This window comes from Trachypithecus francoisi, unplaced genomic scaffold (assembly GCF_009764315.1).
Source record: "Trachypithecus francoisi isolate TF-2019V2 unplaced genomic scaffold, Tfra_2.0 Lachesis_group6, whole genome shotgun sequence".
NCBI classification, from domain to species: Eukaryota; Metazoa; Chordata; class Mammalia; order Primates; family Cercopithecidae; genus Trachypithecus; species Trachypithecus francoisi.
The window spans coordinates 65,721,119-65,741,049 of record NW_022681471.1 but is presented as its reverse complement, the minus strand read 5'-3'; the positions used below and the strand labels follow the sequence as shown (position 1 = coordinate 65,741,049).

Below are 19,931 nucleotides of genomic sequence, written 5' to 3'. Positions count from 1 at the left end.
ATAAAAAATTAGCCGGGTGTGATGGCGGGCGCCTGTAGTCCCAGCTACTCAAGAAGCTGAGGCAGGAGAATAGCGTGAACCCAGAAGGCGGAGCTTGCAGTGAGCTGAGATTGCACCACTGCACTCCAGCCTGGGCGACAGAGCAAGACTCCAACTCAAAAAAATAAATAAATAAAAAATAAAAATAAATAAATAATAAAAAAATGTATAAGACAAGTAGTCACAAAATGATGCACTATTATTTATTAACATGAAAATGTCGCCGGGCGCGGTGGCTCAAGCCTGTAATCCCAGCACTTTGGGAGGCCGAGACGGGTGGATCACGAGGTCAGGAGATCGAGACCATCCTGGCTAACACGGTGAAACCCCGTCTCTACAAAAAATACAAAAAACTAGCCGGGCGAGGTGGCGGGCGCCTGTAGTCCCAGCTACTCCGGAGGCTGAGGCGGGAGAATGGCGTGAACCCGGAGGCGGAGCTTGCAGTGAGCTGAGATCCGGCCACTGCACTCCAGCCTGGGTGACAGAGCAAGACTCCGTCTCAAAAAAAAAAAAAAAAAAAAAAAAAAAAAAAGAAAATGTCCATAACATATATTAATTGTATATGTGTGTAGCAAGAACTTCTTCCTCATCTTTAGTGAATAACTCTTGCCCAAAAGCCCTATAAATGTTGAGGATTCCAAGACTATGTCCTTAGCTTTCCATTTGTAAAACATTACAACTCCACTGAATAACCTCAACTATTTTTGTGATACTGTACATATACCATGAAAACTCTAAAAACCTGACACTCATTGTTGTCTTTTCCCTTTCATATCAATTAAGAAGACCTAACAATTCAACCTCCTATAAGACTTAAGTCAATCTTCCTCTTCTCCAACAACCCCATTTGTCATCAACTACAGCAATACCTTCTAAACATTCAGTGCCTTCATTCTCACTGAATAAGGAACTAATCTAATCATATGATATTTTTGATTAAAATCTTTCAATAGGAAAAAAATAGTCATGCTGAGGTTGTGATTCTTGGGTGTTAGTAATCAACACCTTGTTCCTTGATCTGGGTGCCCTACGTTTACATCAAGATGTCTACTTATTGATAACGTGCACTTCTTTGTACATATATTTCAAATAAAACATTTTTTAAAGTGGTGGTAATCCTCTGTGATTATACTAAAAACTGCTAAATTGTATACTGTAAATGGGTGAACTGTGTGGTTTGTGAGTTTTATCTCAATATAGCTGCTCTATAAAAAGTTTAAAAATAAGGCCAGCACAGTGGCCCACGCCTATAATGCCAGCACTTTGGGAGGCCAAGGCAGGTAGATCACCAGAGGTCCAGAGCTCAAAAATAAATATAGTAATTTTAAAAAAAAACCTTTTCAATGGCTCTGCATCCTTTAGAGCCTATTATATTTCCCAAACACTTGCAAAAATGCGTTCCTATTCCTAGGTGGCAAAGAAGAGTTCATCTGCCATCCATGGGTTGGGTACTAACAACAGTCTTCAAAATTTACCCCTAGTCATCAAAAAGCCAAACAACAACAACAACAACAAAATCCTTTGTACTTTTTGTTACCCAAAATTCACAGGCAAAATTTACCCAAATTAATTGCATCTTCTACCCTTCTACAGGAAAGCACTATGTTTTCACAGTTTTATATGCAATCTTATACTTTCTACATAATGTTTATTTTATTAAATCATATTTATTTATCTTTATAATCTAATGGTTAAAAATATTCTTTGTGTCACCTAAAGTTTCTGGTTTATCTTCCCACTCTAAATTATTAATTTTAATCTCATGTGATAGTATACCTGTTGCCAGTGTACTGACATTTGCTTAATATAGCTAGTCAATTGTTTGAGTAGATATGCTTAAATTTCTTTCTTTCTTTTTTTTTTCTTGGAGACAGAGTCTCGCTCTGGGGCCCAAGTTGGAGTGCAGTGGCGCTATCTCAGCTCACTGCAACCTCCACCTCCCGGGTTCAAGAGATTCTCCTGCCTCAGCCTCTCGAGTAGCTAGAACTACAGGCGCGTGCCACCACACCCAGCTAATTTCTTGTATTTTTAGTAGAGACAGGGTTTCACCATGTTATCCAGGATGGTCTCAATCTCCTGACCTTGTGAGCCACCGGACTCAGCCCCGCAAAGTGCTGGGATTACAGGTATGAGCCACTGTGCCTGACCATATACTTAAATTTCATTACTATAATTAGTTTACAAAACCAGCATGGTTTTTTTTGTTTTTGTTTTTGAGACAGGGTCTCACTCTGTCACCCAGGCTGCAATGCAGTGGTGCAATCACTGCTCACTACAGCCTTGACCTCTGGGGTTCAGGTGATCCTCCCACCTCAGCCTCCCAAGTAGCTGGGACTACAGGTGCACACCACCACGCCCAGCTATTTCTTGTATTTTTTGTAAAGATGGGGTTTCCCTATGTTGCCCAGGCTGGTCTTAAATTCCTGGGCTCAAGTAATCTGCCCACCTCAGCCTCCCAAAGTGCTAGGATTACAGGCATAAGCCACTGTGCCTGGTCCAATATGTTCTTTACATTCAGCATTAAAATGTCTTACCCTTTCTTCTGTTTCTGCCTTTGACTTCTTTATGCTCTTTAGGCTTTGTCTTTTTTTCTTCTCCAGATTCTCCGTCACTCACAGTCAGTTTGTGCCTCAAAAGCCTATGTCTGTATCTTGGCTTCTTAGATTCTTCAGAATCTGAATCTGACTCAGAATTGATTTGATTTTTTGCTTCTAAATGAAGAAAATAAATCAATAAAACCTTCTTCAGTCTCTAAAATGTCTTGTAAATCTATTTTGCCTGTTGACAACTACTGAAACTTACGAAAAAAATCAGTTATACACATACTTTGGTATCATTGGTGTTATCAGGTAATCTCACACATCAGACTTGACAAATTAGTATTATTAAACATTGACTAAATATCAACTATATATTTATAGAACCTTTTATAAGGTATAAAATATTTTGCTTTGAAAATCATCTGTTTAGGGCTGGGCGCGGTGGATCACGCCTGTAATCCCAGCACTTTGGGAGGCCGAGGCGGGCAGATCATTTGAGTTCAGGAGTTCAAGACCAGCCTGATCAACATGGAGAAACTTCGTCTCTACTAAAAATACAAAATTAGTAGGGTGTGGTGGCACAGGCCTGTAATTCCAGCTACTCGGGAGGCTAAGGCAGGAGAATCACTTGAACCTGGGAGGCAGAGGTTGCAGTGAGCCAAAATTGCACTATTGCAACCCTGCCTGGGCAACAAGAGCAAAACTCTGTCTCAAAAAAAAAAACAAAAACAAAAACAAAAAACAAAAAACATCTGTTTATTGGCAGTAACTGATAAAATTAGAGTAACTTCCATAATTATTACAAGCTATTCAAGAGAAGTCGTGGTAACAAAGTCTTAAACATTTTCATGAACTCTAAATGCCTGTATTGAGAGATTTCTTTTTCTTCTTCTTCTTCTTCTTCTTCTTCTTCTTTTTGAGATGGAGTCTTGCTTTGTCACCCAGGCTGGAGTGCAGCAGCACGATCTCGGCTCACTGCAACCTCTGCCTTTCAGGTTCAGGCGATTCTCCTGCCTCAGCCTCCTGAGTCGCTGGGACTACAGGCACGCACTACCACACCCAGCTATTTTTAGTAGAGACAGGGTTTCACCATGTTGGTCAGGCTGGTCTCAAACTCCTGACCTCAACTGATCCACCCGCTTTGGCCTCCCAAAGTCCTGAGATTATAGGCATGAGCCACCACGCTCAGCCATATTAAGATATTTCTTGGTCAGATATTCTTCAAAGACTGAATTAGTCAAGGAATCAAACTATGACATTATAAACTTCTCTTTGGGGAGCTCACCCTCATCTCCTGGGTTTTCTTCATTTTGTTTTCCAGTTCTTTTTTTCCCTTCTTCTGGCTCATCATCTGAAGATCCATCCTCATCAGAGGAAAGATTGGCTTTAATTTCTTCTAAAAGCATCTTCTTGGCAATTCTTGAGAGTAAAAAAACAATAAAAAAAGAACTATATATCTGGGGGTGAAATATACCAAATTAAAAACAAAAAAAGACTTCTTGGCATCAAAATAGAAATAAATGTGCCAATAGATTTTACATTGTAAATAAACAATTAGCAAAACCATGTTTTAACCTAAGCTATAAACAAAAACTTTTGAAAATGTTCTTTACACTTATTATTTCTCAATTCTATACAATTCTGCAATATACTGAAAACTCTGAAGGACATTCCAATCCTCTATTTGCTTTGCTGACATCATCCTACAACTACAATGTCAGACAGGTCAACAATAGTGAATGAACTTGTTCAGACACACGGCATTCCAAGATAATTTAATTCACGAGAGGTTTAATTCAACAGCAAAATATATTCTTGGAAAACCAATGTGTAATAAACCACTATATAATAACACCTTGCCTCAAACTAGAGGATGATAGTTTTGGACCTTAATTTCAATGTACTACATAAATTCTGTTAACCAGATGAAAGCATACACAAATGCTAAGTATTGCAGCAATAAATAATCTCTAATAATATTCAAGACAGGGGAAAGAAGGGACATGATTGCTATTAATTACATACATGGTAAAAAGAACATGAATTACCATAAATGGGTTACTTTAAAAAAAAATAGTGCAGTTGTTTCACTCACAACAAAATTTCTCAAGATGCTCCTCAAAGACCAATTTGCTAATGGAAAAATCAATTACTAAAAGCATAAGAAAACACTACTTTTACTCCTACCATCATATGTTAAAATAAAATATATTCCTAGGAAATCTCCATGTTTGTACTCAAGAAAAATAACTGAAAAAGTAAGATAAAAGCAATCATACAGCTTTTGTACAAGACAAGATGTTTTGATAAGTCTGGGTATCCTTTCAATACAAATTCACAAATCACAGTAACAAGAAAATAGTTTATAGGAAAGTTCAAAAGGAAGATGGCATGATCCTGACAGTCTGCCATGAGCTAATCTGTATGGGATAAACATAGTCTCTGCAATCAGGACTGACTCTCTAGCTAAGTCAAAAACTTGTAGCTGGGATGATGGAACATTTGTTATTTCTGGATCTGAAACCCCTCTTTACACTTCTTAGCACACACCCACATTTCAATGAAGAATTCATTCAATGGCAGGAGATATTAATGCATGTTAGCTGCCTCCTAAATTTTATTTGACAGATAGATTGCTCATTACTATTCATATTCAAAGATGCATAGCAAAGGCATCTAAATAGACTGAAGCAAAACAGGCAATCACTTCCATAAATGTTTATTATATGCCTTTTGGTGCTTTCTCCCTCAAACAGATGGATCAGAAATATTTAGACAACACAGAGAATAGAGAATCATCAATTGCTAAAGGAAGCCACAGATGCATTTGTTTTTCTGAGGATTTCTGCCCTGATTTGTATTTCAATAAAGTGAAGATTAGACCACACCAATTTAAATCTTACTAAAGTTGAGCTATAAAGTTTTGCTCTTACATTTCTAGATCAATGGTTTGCACACTGTAAGCTTTTCTAAAATGGGACAAATACAGGGTTGCCAACTTTTCATTTTGCCAAAAAAAGTTTAAACCCAAATTCCATTTACCTTCATCATTTTATAAAATAAAGACTATTTACAACATACCCTCCCCAAATTAGGGAACAGTTTCAGAATAAAGGGAAACCCTTTAAATTGAAGAAATATATCTTTCTGGAAAAATTCTCTAAAATCATCTTTTTTAAAAAAATTTCAGCTAGGCGTAGTGGCTCACGCCTGTAATCCCTGCACCTTGGGCAGCAGAGGCGGGCAGATCACCTGAGGTCAGGGGTACGAGACTAGCCTGGCCAACATGGCGAAACCCTGTCTCTACTAAAAATACGAAAATTAGCTGGGTGTGGTGGCGCACACCTGTAATCCCAGCTACTCAGGAGGCTGAGGCAGGAGAATTGCTTGAACCCGGGAGGCGGAGGTTGCAGTGAGCTGAGATCATTGCACTCCAACCTGGGCAACAAAACTCCGTCTCAAAAGAAGAAAAAATTTTCATGGATGTTTATTACAATGTTGTCTGCAATAGCAAAGGGTGAGAAAATGTTTAAACATTCAATATCAGAAACTGATTAAATAGTATTATCACATGATTATCCATAAGAGATAGAAATTAAAATGATATTCTAAATAAGATTAATATAGAAAATATTTATTAATATTAAGTGAAAAAGTAATTTATAAACCACAATATAGTTCTATTTTATATATTAAAAAAAACTTCTAAAATTTGTATGTCCCTAAAACAGACCAGAAGACTCTAAAATAAAATGTTAGCAGTAAATTTCTATGTCTGGCATAGCACTTTTTTTTTCTGTTGGTATATATTAAAACCATCTTTGGTAATACTACGCTGTCATTTCTCATGGACCAGAAAAAACTTCCTCAAACTAATATGAATAATGAATTTTGGGACGAATAAATATATGTGTGTGTGTGTGTGTTGTGTGTGTGTGTGTGTGTGTGTAAAATATATAAAGCATTGAATACTAGATTAGAAATGGGAAAACCTTGGTTACTTGCAAGTACAAGGAGATCTCATACCACCATTTGGGTTGAACACTAAACAGCCAACAAAAACACAATTCCTAATCTAGTTACTTGAAAGGCTAGTTCAACAACATGATTTTAGTTTGTGTTTACAAGTTCGAAAAAAGTCTTTAAAAAATTACTATTAACTATAAAGATTTGGTTGTTAATTGTAGGAAATCATGTAATTTTTCTTCTTTCAAATCCTAGTCTCCAAAGAATATGTCTACTAAAAAATGGAAGGTCACAATATGTAAACCTACTTAATGCATTCTCAAGTTCTGGATTGTCATTAGACTAAGAAATATGATGTACATGAGATAAGATACAATTGCATACCTATTAATAAATCATATAAAGTGAAATCAGATCCACATACTGTAGAATTACAACTTAGCGACAACTTTCAAAAAGATCGTAACATATAGAACAATCATAGTACATTCAGAAGCCGAAAAATTACAAACTTCAGGTCATTTTTCTCCAAATCACAAATTATATACAGAGTGATGGAGACTACCTGGCTAAAGGTTTTATTTTTGCTCTTTTAACACCTTCTGTCCAAAGGAAAACCTAATTTATAGCTATGTAAATTAAGCCCTAAAAAGAATAAATTGAATCATTTTGCATAAGTTATTACTGAAGTCCAATATGTCAAAGACCCAGTCTACCATAAACCTAGCCTATAACATAATAACCTACATTTCAAAATTAGAACTTAATTTAACGGACCTAAGGGCTGAGGCTGACCTTCAACCTGAGTAGTCAGCAAGCATGTTGAAGTGAGATGTGTCCCATCTACAAAGCCTGCTGTGAGATGCTTTAAAGGGAAACTCCACTACCTTAACTCTGGAGTCACGGGCCACAGAGACTTCAAGGATATCATCACTTGAGAACCAGCTGAGGCTGGCAAAGCATCATTTTGGAGGCCTCGGCTGGACCCATGCTGGTATGCATGTGATGGATGTATAGTCATGATCCCTAGTTGATTCTGTTTGCTCTGAAGTTTCCTTTCTTGAGGCTTTCCAGGACGATGTACTGCCCCTGGAATCTCAATGCTCAATATTACATCTTGGGGCAGGTGTAGCATCCAAAGCAGTCACGACTCTATCAGAAGCATTAGAGGCACAGGCCGTGCCACTCTTGTGGCAGAAAACCTGGGCAGAGCCAGAAGTAATGGAGCCACTCCTCCATTTTCCTGAAAGGGAGGGAAGGGAGAGGGGGAGAAAGCAAAACAATATGGGAGGAAGGGTAAAAACCCACAAACAAACAATGATTGGAACTGGCGCATGAGAAAATAAATAGGACCCCAAAACCCACATATACTAAGTCTTCCAAAGTACATAACACCAAGATAACACCATTACTAAAAGAAAGCACAATAAAATAATAAGAAGTGAGCCCAACAACACAATGACAAACAAGCAATTGGAAAAAAAAAAATAGGAGAAAGCCAAGAAAGCCTTTATTAACTCCAATCCTATCTAGAAAGGAAATGAGTAATGTCTCTTGTTTAAGCACTCAAACAGGAAAGGAAAGTAAACCACCTCTTGCTGATAGGTAAATCAATAATTCAAAATATTGAGTTACTTAAAATGCAATCAAGAGAAGGACCTCTTGCACCAGGGAGCTTTTGAGCCATAATAAAAGCAATACAAAATATTAGAGCTAGAAGGATGAACCTTAGAGTACAGCTTTGTCATTTTACAGATGAGGAAACAGGCTTAGATATAGGAAATGACTCAGTCAAAGAAACAAAGCTAACTAGTGGCAAAGTCAGGAGTAGAACCTAAGATCCTAAATCCCAATCTGCTATTAATTTTACTGTGCCAGCACTATATCCTCTACTTGTTAACACTTGTATGCTAATGAGTGCCTGGGCAAATACAAATGATCCCTTTTTTTTAGACAGAGTCTTGTTCTGTCACCCAGGCTGGAGTGCAGTAGCGCGATCTCAACCTGGAGTGTGAGAGGCTCACTGCAACCTCCGCCTCCCAGGTTCAAGCAATTCTCCTGCCTCAGCCTCCCGAGTACCTAGGACTATAGGTGCATGCCACCACACCCAGCTAATTTTTGTAGTTTTAGTAGAAACAGGCTTTCACCATGTTGACCAGGATGGTCTCAAACTCCTGACCTCATGTGATCCACCCACCTCAGCCTCCCAAAGCGCTGGGATTACAGGCGTAAGCCACCACACGGGCACCCATTTTAAAAAATATGTATATTTCACATATTTCAAATTTGTGTATTTAGAAATGCAAGAATTCAAGCTTTAATTTTTCTTATTTTAGAGACAGTCTTGCTCTGTTGCCCAGGCTAGAATGAAGTGGCACAAACACAGATCCTTGTAACCTTGAACTCCTGGGCTAAAGCAATCATTCTGCCTCGGTATCCTGAGCAGCTGGAGCTACAGGCATGTGCCACCATGCCCGGTTAATTTTTTTTTTTTTTTTTTTTTTAGTAGAGACAGGGTCTCACCATGTTGCCCAGGCTGGTCTTAAACTCCTGGCCTCAAGTGATCCTCCCACCATAGCCTCCCAAAGTGTTGGGATTGCAAGTGTGAGCCACTGCACCCAGTTTGATTTTATAAAGACTAAAAAGGAGTTTTAAACATATTTAATCCAGTATGCACTCTAAAATGCACTGATAGGCCATCTGAGATACATTCTACAATTACCATTTATCTTTTAAGAAGTTCTGAGAACAGGTTTGAAGAAAATTGCTGGAAAAAAAATATATTTTTAGAAGGCCAAAATACTGGGCATCCATAAACAAGGTGATAAAATTTGCTTAAAAATTTTTTTGTGTACAATATCATAATAGAGTACTTAATTAACAGAATTCTAAATAAGATAATGGGTTTAAATGCATGCACTTTAGAGGTACCTAAGTATATGTAGTACTAAAGCATCACATCATATTTTAAAGTTTGATATGTAAAATAATTCAAAGGAATATAGCCAAGGAATGTTAAATATTTTAGTAGGGTGTGAGGTTTTGTTTTAATAAATGTCATATATTTAAGGGATAGGAATTAAAAAACAAAACATGTGGCCGGGCATGATGGCTCACGTCTATAATCCCAACAATTTGGGAGGCCAAAGACGGCAAATAACCTGAGGTCGGGAGTTTGAGACCAGCCTGGCAACATGGCAAAACCCCGTCTCTACTAAAACTACAAAAATTAGCCGGGCATGGTGGTAGGCACCTGTAGTCCCAGCTACTCAGGAGGCTGAGGCAAGAGAATCGCCTGAACCCAGGAGGCGGAGGTTGCAGTGAGCGGAGATTGTGCCACTGCACCCCAATCTGGGTGACAGAGTGAGACTCTGTCTCAAAAAAAAAAAAAAGTTATGGAATATGGAATTATTCAAAATTCATATTAGTATATATTTTAACTCAGGTTGAAAATTAGTATGAATATTAAGTTTTCTATTAAAAAATATGACTGGCCAGGAGGGGCGGCTCATGCCTGTAATCCCAGCACTTTGGCAGGCTGAGGCGGGCAGATCACTGAGGTCAGGAGTTCAAGACCAGCCTGGCCAACATGGTGATATCTCGTCTCTACTAAAAATTTAAAAATTAGCCAGGTGTGGTGGTGGGCACCTGTAATCCCAGCTACTCAGGAGGCTGAGGCAGGAGAATTGCTTGAAACAGGGAAGTGGAGGCTGCAGTAAGCCGAGATCACGCCACTGCACTCCAGCCTGGGTGACAGAGCGAGACTCTGTCTCAAAAAATATATATATTTTTTTTTATTTTATATATACATATTATATATATTTATATTATATTATATATTACATATAATATATATTATATATATTTATATTATATATTACATATAATATATATTATATATTTATATTATATATTACATATAATATATTATTATATTATATTATATATTACATATAATATATTATATATTTATATTATATTATATATTACATATAATATATATATTTATATTATATTATATATTACATATAATATATTATATATATTTATATTATATTATATTATATATTACATATAATATATATATATATTATATATTATATATTACATATAATATATATATATAAGTATTATGTATATATGAAAAAATTAAGGCACATTCCCAAAATGGTGGAATTCATGAGGTAATAATGAAGTCGCCAAATAATCAAAACGCTAAACAATGGTTTGAAACATTTTTTAGTCACAAATCCTGCAATGTGGGTAGTTAATTAAAAGCAGCTCTGTATCCTTTTTGGTGAGGGTACCAGGAAAATTAATATCAAATGACTTTTTTAAAAAATCTTGGGAGTAGAATAAAAACTATGAAATTAAGAACCCACAGTTATTAATAATTCATACAGACTCTTATGTTTCAATAGGCCTGAATTATTACATGTGTATTCCTCATTTTATACAAAAATTTAAACCAGTTTTAGAGGCATTTTAACAAGAAAAAATATATTCAAATTAATATAGGAAATTTGATCATATTAAATAACTAGTTCAATATTTTTATACTTGAAAAATGAAAACACAGAATTTACTCATCTCAATTTATTTTGAAATTTCAAAGTTAAAGACAAAGGATATTAAGTCAGAAAAATGAATCACTTTTGCTAACACTAGCAATCCAAATTCTCTCCTTTTTCTTTTTTCTTTCTTTTTTGAAGAAGACCTATTTCTTATTTTCTGGAAGTTCCAATATCACCAAAGAACAGAGAACAAGAAAGAAATACTGGTTATAATGTTTATATTTTGACCATAAAAGGACAAAGGTCACCACTACACATCATATGTCTTTCCTTACTTGGAATTCTAGTAGAAAAAAGAAAGCCAGTAACAACTACAGCCAGTTTAGATATCTACAAGTAGATCCTATCTACTGGCTGGACACCTGTGTTGTACTTAAATGACTTGCAATACTTACCTGCACTATACAGACAAAGAAAATTGAAAAAAAATTACCATAAAATTGCTAGATATTTAAATCCCTTACTCAAATGGAAAAACAAGTAAAATACTTAATTTAAAATGCCACCTTTGTCTTTCAAGTACAATAAAGGAGAATCAAAGAAGTTTTGCTAACGAAACAGAACTACCACAAAAAAAATCAGGAAAAAAATAATTCCAAATTTAGCAAATTTGCATAGAGAACAGACAACATGTGTAGGAGAGAGACATTTGAAAAAGTGTTTAAAATGAAAGCAAAGTGAACATCAAATGATTAAGGGACTTGTGATATACCCATGCCATTAACTGTGCTGAAATCAAGTAAACAATCATTAAATATCTTCTTAGGCATAAATAACATCCAGAAATCATTAGTTTCCTCCGAAAATATGCTAGATTAACAGTATAGAGCCTTCATCAACAGAATACCCACACCAAGCCAGTAGGAAAAAAAAAATCATTAGCATATTTTCTAGTTTGAAACGCAAAATTATTATCAAATGATACAACAATAGTAGTTGGAAATTTAAAATGCTATGGTCTTGTCCCAATGTAATCAAATAGAACAATAGGACAATTTATTTTTTAGCAATCTCCACATCAAATTTCGCTTCTATGAAAAAAAAAGCATTTAGTCGCACCCACAGAGAAATTATGAGAAAAATGTAGAGTATTTACTAGACCCAATTAAGCACATTTCAACAATAAAATAAATGTGTTTGTTGGGGAAGCAGACATCCATGTAGAAATCTCAGCTCTTAGTCAAAGTTGTCAGGGAGAAAGAATGCTAATTTAGAAAAATCTAGCAATTTGGTCTCTTGCTCTCAAAAGTTCAACTGTAATATTTTTCACATCCTGCAAAATAAACGAATAAAGAAATTTCAAAAGATAATTTTTTGGGGGATAAATGGCCTCTTCAGCGATTGTTCGGTATGCAGTCTCTAAAGACAAGCCTAGTTTAATGACCTCAAAACTAATACTGTTAACACTTGAACACACTACTATCTTATTACTTGAGGCTCATTCCCAGTACAGATATTAAATTAAAATATATGATATTTTTAGAAAATGTTTGGTCAAAATATCCCCATTTATATTGAACATATAAAGGAATTATGATGTATTTTCAATGCCACCCTAATTATTGAATTGAAATAAATTATATGAATGGATGTCTTTTCAAAGAAAGAACCAATTTAAAATCCAATTAACAAGTATTTGAAAGGCCAATGAAACCCTATCCTAATGGTACATTCAAATATATTACTTTAAAATTACATGTATAAATTTGAAACCTGACAACCTATTTGGTATTATTATTCTGCCATTGAAAAACTACATAAAGCCTAAGCTCTAAAAATTTGAAATAAAATTTCAGTTATATAAAATTCAAAATATATGATTAGTCTACTTTTTAAATAAAAAGCTAAACCAGAAACATACAAGTGTTGATCAACCTATAATATTTTGTCCTTGTTCATTAAGTAAATGCAATTAAATAGAAATTAATTTACAGGTTAGACCACTCTGTCTCATAATAGTATACATCTACTTTCAAATATGAGTGATGCTACATAATAGTATGCTAAAACAGAAATTTGTTCACATTTACTAAAATATTCAGGATATGACTAAGATTTTTAAATGACCTCAAAAGCTATCATAGCTTTAAAACTGAAAAAGTAAATAGTAGTTAAATCTGTTGCAAAACTTTCACACAAATATATTTAAGTACGTATGTTAGGGGAATTAAAAGCATTTACGTCCTAAATTTCAAAATTTCAAAACTTCTTTGGCTACAAACTAGCCTATATATTGTAATAACAAATTACGTCAACTCTCATGATATAAAAAAGTAACATTATTAAAATTAAATGCTTGAACAAGAAAAAAGGTTTACAAAAATTTATTGCATCCAAATAGTTAACCATTTGCAATAATACACTATTTATCTCTTCATAAACACCAACACTGAAAATGTATTACAATACTGCTAAAAAGGCAAAACATATAAGATTTATACACAATTTATACACAATTGTGTACAAATTTACATACAATTACAATATGCTGTCTACCAAAATACAACCTACTAAAAAATTAAGAAGTTAGAAAAATAATTCTAAGACTTAATCGTGATCTGCAAATGAATTTTTTAAGTTGCTTAGTGCATATTCAATATGCTCAAAATATAATCTATACTAAAATAGTGCAAGAAAGTATTTGTATCCCCATCATGACTACATAACCCATGGGTATTAGATCTCTCTTTGGTATAGTGAATATTAAACAAAATGAATTGTATATTTTATGAAAACACATTAAACTGAGTATAGAGACACAGGCTCAAGATAAAATTCAGTTCTTCTCAAAAGTACTCAACAGGTTGTATTTTTTAATCACAAATTCAAGATGGAATTAAAGATACTTTCCAATAAAATACTTTCCAGTTACAGAAAGATACGATCAGGTAACTTAATAGTTGAAAATGATATTATATTTTGACAAGCTCTAACACACACACAAAAAATTATACCTTAACAACGCTCTTATTTGGTGGTTGAATATGAAATTAAAGTAATCATTCACAGTTAAATTAAGATGCAGACTGTTTAAAACATTATTAGCCTTTGAATAACATCTGAATCCTCATGATGTATAGAAAATCAAATAGTAGCAAATATAAATGAAGAAAAAGTAAGGTATCTTAAAAAAGAATAAAATTTTAAATGCTTTCAGTATCTGGCTGTGATGGTATAATACAAAACCCCTAATGAATAAATTGTGTGCCCTTATTACTCCATTCTGGAACCTACCACCTATCCCACAAAATAAATGGATATACATTTTTAAATTTAAAAAAGTAGGCAAGCAGAATCTGAATCTTTGTGTCCACAATTAAGCTCTATTCAAAAGTGTAAAATAAAACAGTTCATTCACCTTAATAAAAACATTATTCTGTTAATTAGCAGAATGCTGACCTTTGCAACAGAGAAACTGAACAGCATCAGCAAGAAATAAAAGAGTGAGACTAACAGCTGAACCCAGGGCATTTACTAACTCAATTAATTTCTTACAAAATTATGACAGAAAATTACATGTGTATTTTTATGCTTTCTTAATGTTAGAACTTACTATTAGGAATAAATGAATGGTTAATGTAGTGCTCTTTAATGAAATCATCTCAAATCTATTATGGATTTTTTGGTACAAGAATTAGAGAAAATTTCGCCCAACTTTTTCTTCTTAAATATAGTAAATTTTTGACAAAAAGTAAAGTCACTTGCCCATGATGACACAGACAGTTGTTAAAAATGTTAGAAATCAGATACCCTTATGCCCATTATTCCAAAATTCCATGCACTATACCACACTATCTTCTTGTTGAAGATTATGAGCATGGGGTATGCTATTGTCCAGGAAGTGTTTAAAAGTTATGTTGAAACCTTATAGCTATATTCTTTAATACCGTTGTTTTCCTTATTCTTCACTATACTGATAGTGTCTTTTTTTTCTTTACCCAGTCACTCCTTACTTAAGTATATCTGTATAGGCTACACTGTTGACATTTAAACCTATTAAGTCTTACTAAAGTAAATGCTCTCATACCGTGTGTTTCTATTTTATTTGAAAACTGGTTAAACTCTAACTCAGTCTAGATACCTTGTAAATTTACACTTATTTTGAAAGCAATTTCTTAATCTTAAATATCTCAGTAATCTCTCCTTTTGTTTACTCTCAACAGGCCTTAATAAATAGGACCACCATATTGGATGGCAATTAACAATAGTCAAATATAGAGGAGATGTCTGTTGTTACCAATTTATTGAGATATGATTTACTTTCATCAATAATCTGTCAAAATAAATTATTCCAAAAAAATTATCGCAGTTTACACAGAAACATAAAATTGACAGTTCTGTATTTATAACACACCCTATGCTAGGTGTGTAAATAATATTACTTTCTCTTAAGGTTTCTGAGTTTTAGCCCATTTTCTGGCCTTTCTTTCAAACTTGCAGGAAGACTGTGAGCGAGTCTTTCTAAGGCAGGCACTCCTGGTTTTTACAACCTGCTTGCTGTTCCGTTGCTGCTGTTTGTGCCCATGCCTAGGGTGTGTTATAATCTTTTTAAAGTCCTTACAGATGGAATCATACCTATTCTCAGGATCATTGTCGTCATCATCATCATCCACTGTGACAGGCACTGATTTAGATAAGGCTTCATCTCCTTGAGGGAAAAAAGTGTACTTAAAATTAGCTTTAAATAAGCTATATAATTAAAACCATGTAAAATAAAACTGAAAGCCAAAAACTTTAAAGCAAACTAAGTGGAGTCTAAACTCTGGACTCCAAAATATGAGTAAAAAGCATTCTTACAGAAAACATAACCGAGTATTTGTGAGGTGCCAGCAGTAAAATGATAAATAGCTGGCCCTTATCTATTTCAGAGTTTCTTCCCAGGGCACAATGCTTTTAAAGTCCACCCTTCTCAGTAACAATTCTATATCAACAGTCATCATATAGCACAAGTTTCTTGCCGCAATAACCTTTGTACTGATCCATTTAATTTTGACATTAACAGGTGCTGTAACTTCGATGAACAGCAAAACCGGTATTAATGTTTTGGTAGTAGCAAGTAATTTTAAAATGCAGTTGAATGTGTATGGTATTCGTGACCTGAGTTACCCAGTGATACAGTTCAATACAGTAAAACTTATTTTCTTATAAAAAGCTACATTTCTATCTTCTGATTAAAAATCTAAAGAGGGCTGGGCGAGGTGGCTCATGCCTGTAATCCCAGCACTTTGGGAAGCCGAGGCGGGTAGATCACCTGAGGTCAGGAGTTCCAGACCAGCCTGGCCAACATGGCGAAATCCCGTCTCTACTAAAAACACAAAAATTAACCAGGCATGGTGGTGTACACCTGCAATCCCAGCTACCAGGGAGAAAGAGGCAGAAGAATCACCTGAACCCGGGAGGCAGAGATTGCAGTAAGCCGAGATTGCACCACTGCACTCCAGCCTAGGCAACAGAGCAAGACTCTATCTCAAAAAAAAAAAAAAAAAAAAAAAATCTAAAGAGGTTAAGATTTGGGCATTTCATTCTACATAAATTTTACTTAAAAAGAAAAACAAACTGAAATATCAAACTGTAGGTTAATATTATGCATGCTTAAGTTTTTCAGGAGAAGTATGCTGATGTGTACCATTTAATTTGAAATGCATCAAAGATCTTAAGGGTATTATACTAAGTGAAAAAAGCCAATCTCAAAAGGTTATGTACTTCATGATTCCATTTCAAAATAGCAAAATTACAGTGATGAAGAACAGATTACTAGTTGCCAGATGTCAGGAATGGAGGTAAGGACATCAGTATCATTAGGGAGCCTTGTGATAATGGAACTGGTTTGATCTCGGTTGTGGTGGTGATTATACAAAGATACACATGGGGTACAACTACATTGAACTATACTTGCACATACACAAATGAGTGCATGTGAAACTGGTGAAATCTGAATAAATCTTCAGTTTTCTGGTTTTGACACTGTACTACAGTTACAAGATGTTACCCTTGAAGGAAACTAAGTGAAGGGTATCTGAGACCTCCCTGTATTTCTTATTTTTTTACAAATTCTTGTGGATTTATAATTATGCAAAATGAAAAGCTAAAAAGGCAAAAAAAAAATACACCGATGGATAGACAGAAGGATATATAGATATGCTATCAAGAAAATACAGTATAATATTAATGGTAGATGCTTTGATGTATACTTCAATGTTTTTCACAATAAAATGTTGAAGAGAAATGGAGGAAAAAAATCTATAAAGAAAACAGACACCTACAGGCTCAGGATAGAAATACACTAAATAAGGCCAGGCATGGTGGCTCAAGCCTGTAATGCCAGCACTTTGGGAGGCTGAGGCGGGCGGATCACTTGAGGTCAGAAGTTCGAGGCCAAACTGGCCAATATGGAGAAACCTCGTCTCTACTAAAAATACAAAACTTAGCCAGTGTGGTGGCATGTGCCTGTAATCTCAGCTACTCGGGAGCCTGAGGCATGAGAATCACTTGAACCAGAAGGCGGAGGTTGCAGTGAGCAGGGGTTGTAGTGAGTCGAGATTGTGCCACTGAACTCCAGCCTGGGTGACAGAGTGAGACTTCAACTCAAAAAAAAAAAGAGAGAGAGAGAGAAGAGATTTCATAATATCCCAGCAAACTCACAATAAATATCTCATTCAAACAGACCAATCTTCAAATGAAATATAATTAGCACTGTCACTCCCTCTTTACTACACCTTTCAAAATTTGACCTATCCTTTGAGGTTCAAATGCCAACTATTCTTCTACGTATTTCCCCAAATATTTAAATATCTCACTTGCTATTTATTGTGTAGCCCCATTATAGATTGTTGTTGTTTTTGTTTTGAGACAGAGTCTCGCTCTGTTGCCCAGGCTGAAGTGCAGTGGCGTGATCGGCTCACTGCAATCTCCATCTCCCGGGTTCAAGCGATTCTCCTGCTTCAGCCTCCCAAGTAGCTAGGATTACAGGTGTGTGCCACCACAGGCGGCTAATTTTTTTGTATTTTTGGTAGAGATGGGGTTTCACCATGTTGGCCAGACTGGTTTTGAACTACTAACCTCAGATGATCCGCCCACCTTGGCCTCCCAAAGTGCTGGGATTACAGGCCCCAATCTAGTTTTATATCTTTCTTCTATTACCTTTTTTAATGATTTCTCTATATCTGTCTTGCATTAAACTGCAATCCCCTAGGACCATGTTCTTCATCTTGGTTATTCATGCCATTACCAAGCCCCAATTTCTAGGAAAATACTGTAGCTGTAATATGATATCCAAATACTGCAAATAAACTGGAATCCTCTAACTCAATAGGGGGCAGGGTTTTTGTTTTAAGCTTCTATAACTGTGACCTAAAATTAAGTTAGACAGAGGAGTACATAAATTCAGCATGCTTATATAAGCATGTAAGTAAATTCTGAAGGAATATCATAACATTGGCTCACACACAAACTTATCTTTAAAAACAGAACTTTTTACACAGTGCTTATTTTCAAAGCACTCATACTCTATTCTACTTGTTTCTATTGACAAGGCCCCATTTTTGACAGGTTAAATTCCCTAACAAATTTATCTTCTTTCTTATTTCATCCCAAATAATCAGCTTAGCCCCCAAAAATATCCAGGGTAAAGAAAATCTCAACAAGGCATATTTCACCAAGGAGTTGAAGGATTGGCATTTGCTGAAGTAACAGATTCTCAAAGTTTCTCTTGATACACACCTGAGGAAAAGTTTACCTCCCCATCAGCCTATTTCTCCTTCAGATCAAAGTTAAATAAATCAAAAGGGAACACAGTGATCTAGATCAGTGCTGAGATAAGTAATTATCAGGAGATGCATCAATTGAGTATTTGCCATATATCACCATCCCTTCTTAAGGCCTAATGAATGCATATTAATTATTACACTAAAAATTAATAATTCTCAACATGAGAGGTGTGTAATACTTTCATAGATATCAATAAATCAAGTGAGATCTTGAGATAGAAAAGTAGTAAAATACTTGAAATCAAACATATTGATTTCACCAGTGAAACTGTTTAATCACAGAAACCAATTTTCCAAAGTTTAAAATTAGCCATACTAAGAAAAAAAGAGAGAAGATCCAAATAAATAAAACCAGAAATAAAATTAGTTCAATGACATATAATTTTTAATGGATTTTTAACTAAATTTTTAAACACCATTTATTATTCTTAAACTCTAATCCTTAATAAGGATTTTCACAGCTAACCTAACAACTAAAACATTGATTTGATATCAGAGTAACTATTAGATTCTATATTTTTAATATAAGTCCATAATCCCTTATACATAATTTTGAAATCTAAAACACTCTCAAAACGGAAAGTTTCTGTAAGAGGGTACCAAAGACAATCTGGCAGCAAAACCTGTTCTAAACTGCTTATTCCTTTACATAAGAATCTTCAAATGTTTTGCTGCAGAAATACTGTGTTTGATTATCTGGTGTTGCATCAGGCCCCACTGGGGCTTTTATAAAATATATAGTAACTGCTCTCTATTATTTTTCTAAAAAACAAAAAGTTGTAAATTCTGAAACACAATAGACCCCAAGAATTTCAGGGAAGAAACTGTGAACTTGAAGTTACAACAGCCACACAGAGTTCCATCTAGTCATCTGATATAGCAGAGCATTCAACTGAAGCACACACCATACATATCACATGTGGTTTTCAAGTCAGGTCATAAGTACTCCATAAAAGAAATGAAAAGCTTTATTAAAAAAAACAAGATTTTGCTGGGCACAGTAGCTCATGCCTGTAATTCCACACTTTGGAAGGCCAAGGTGGAAG

At 35.0% G+C, this 19,931-nt stretch overlaps 1 protein-coding gene across 1 annotated transcript in view; it reads right to left on the bottom strand.

Moving 5' to 3' along the window:
* The window catches only part of ATRX (ATRX chromatin remodeler), a 331,194-nt gene that overhangs the window by 186,821 nt on the left and 124,442 nt on the right, over positions 1 to 19,931 (bottom strand). Inside the window, 3 exon segments of the mRNA XM_033201745.1 lie at positions 2,574 to 2,750; positions 3,865 to 3,998; positions 15,695 to 15,767. Coding sequence (XP_033057636.1) covers positions 2,574 to 2,750; positions 3,865 to 3,998; positions 15,695 to 15,767 — 384 coding nt within the window.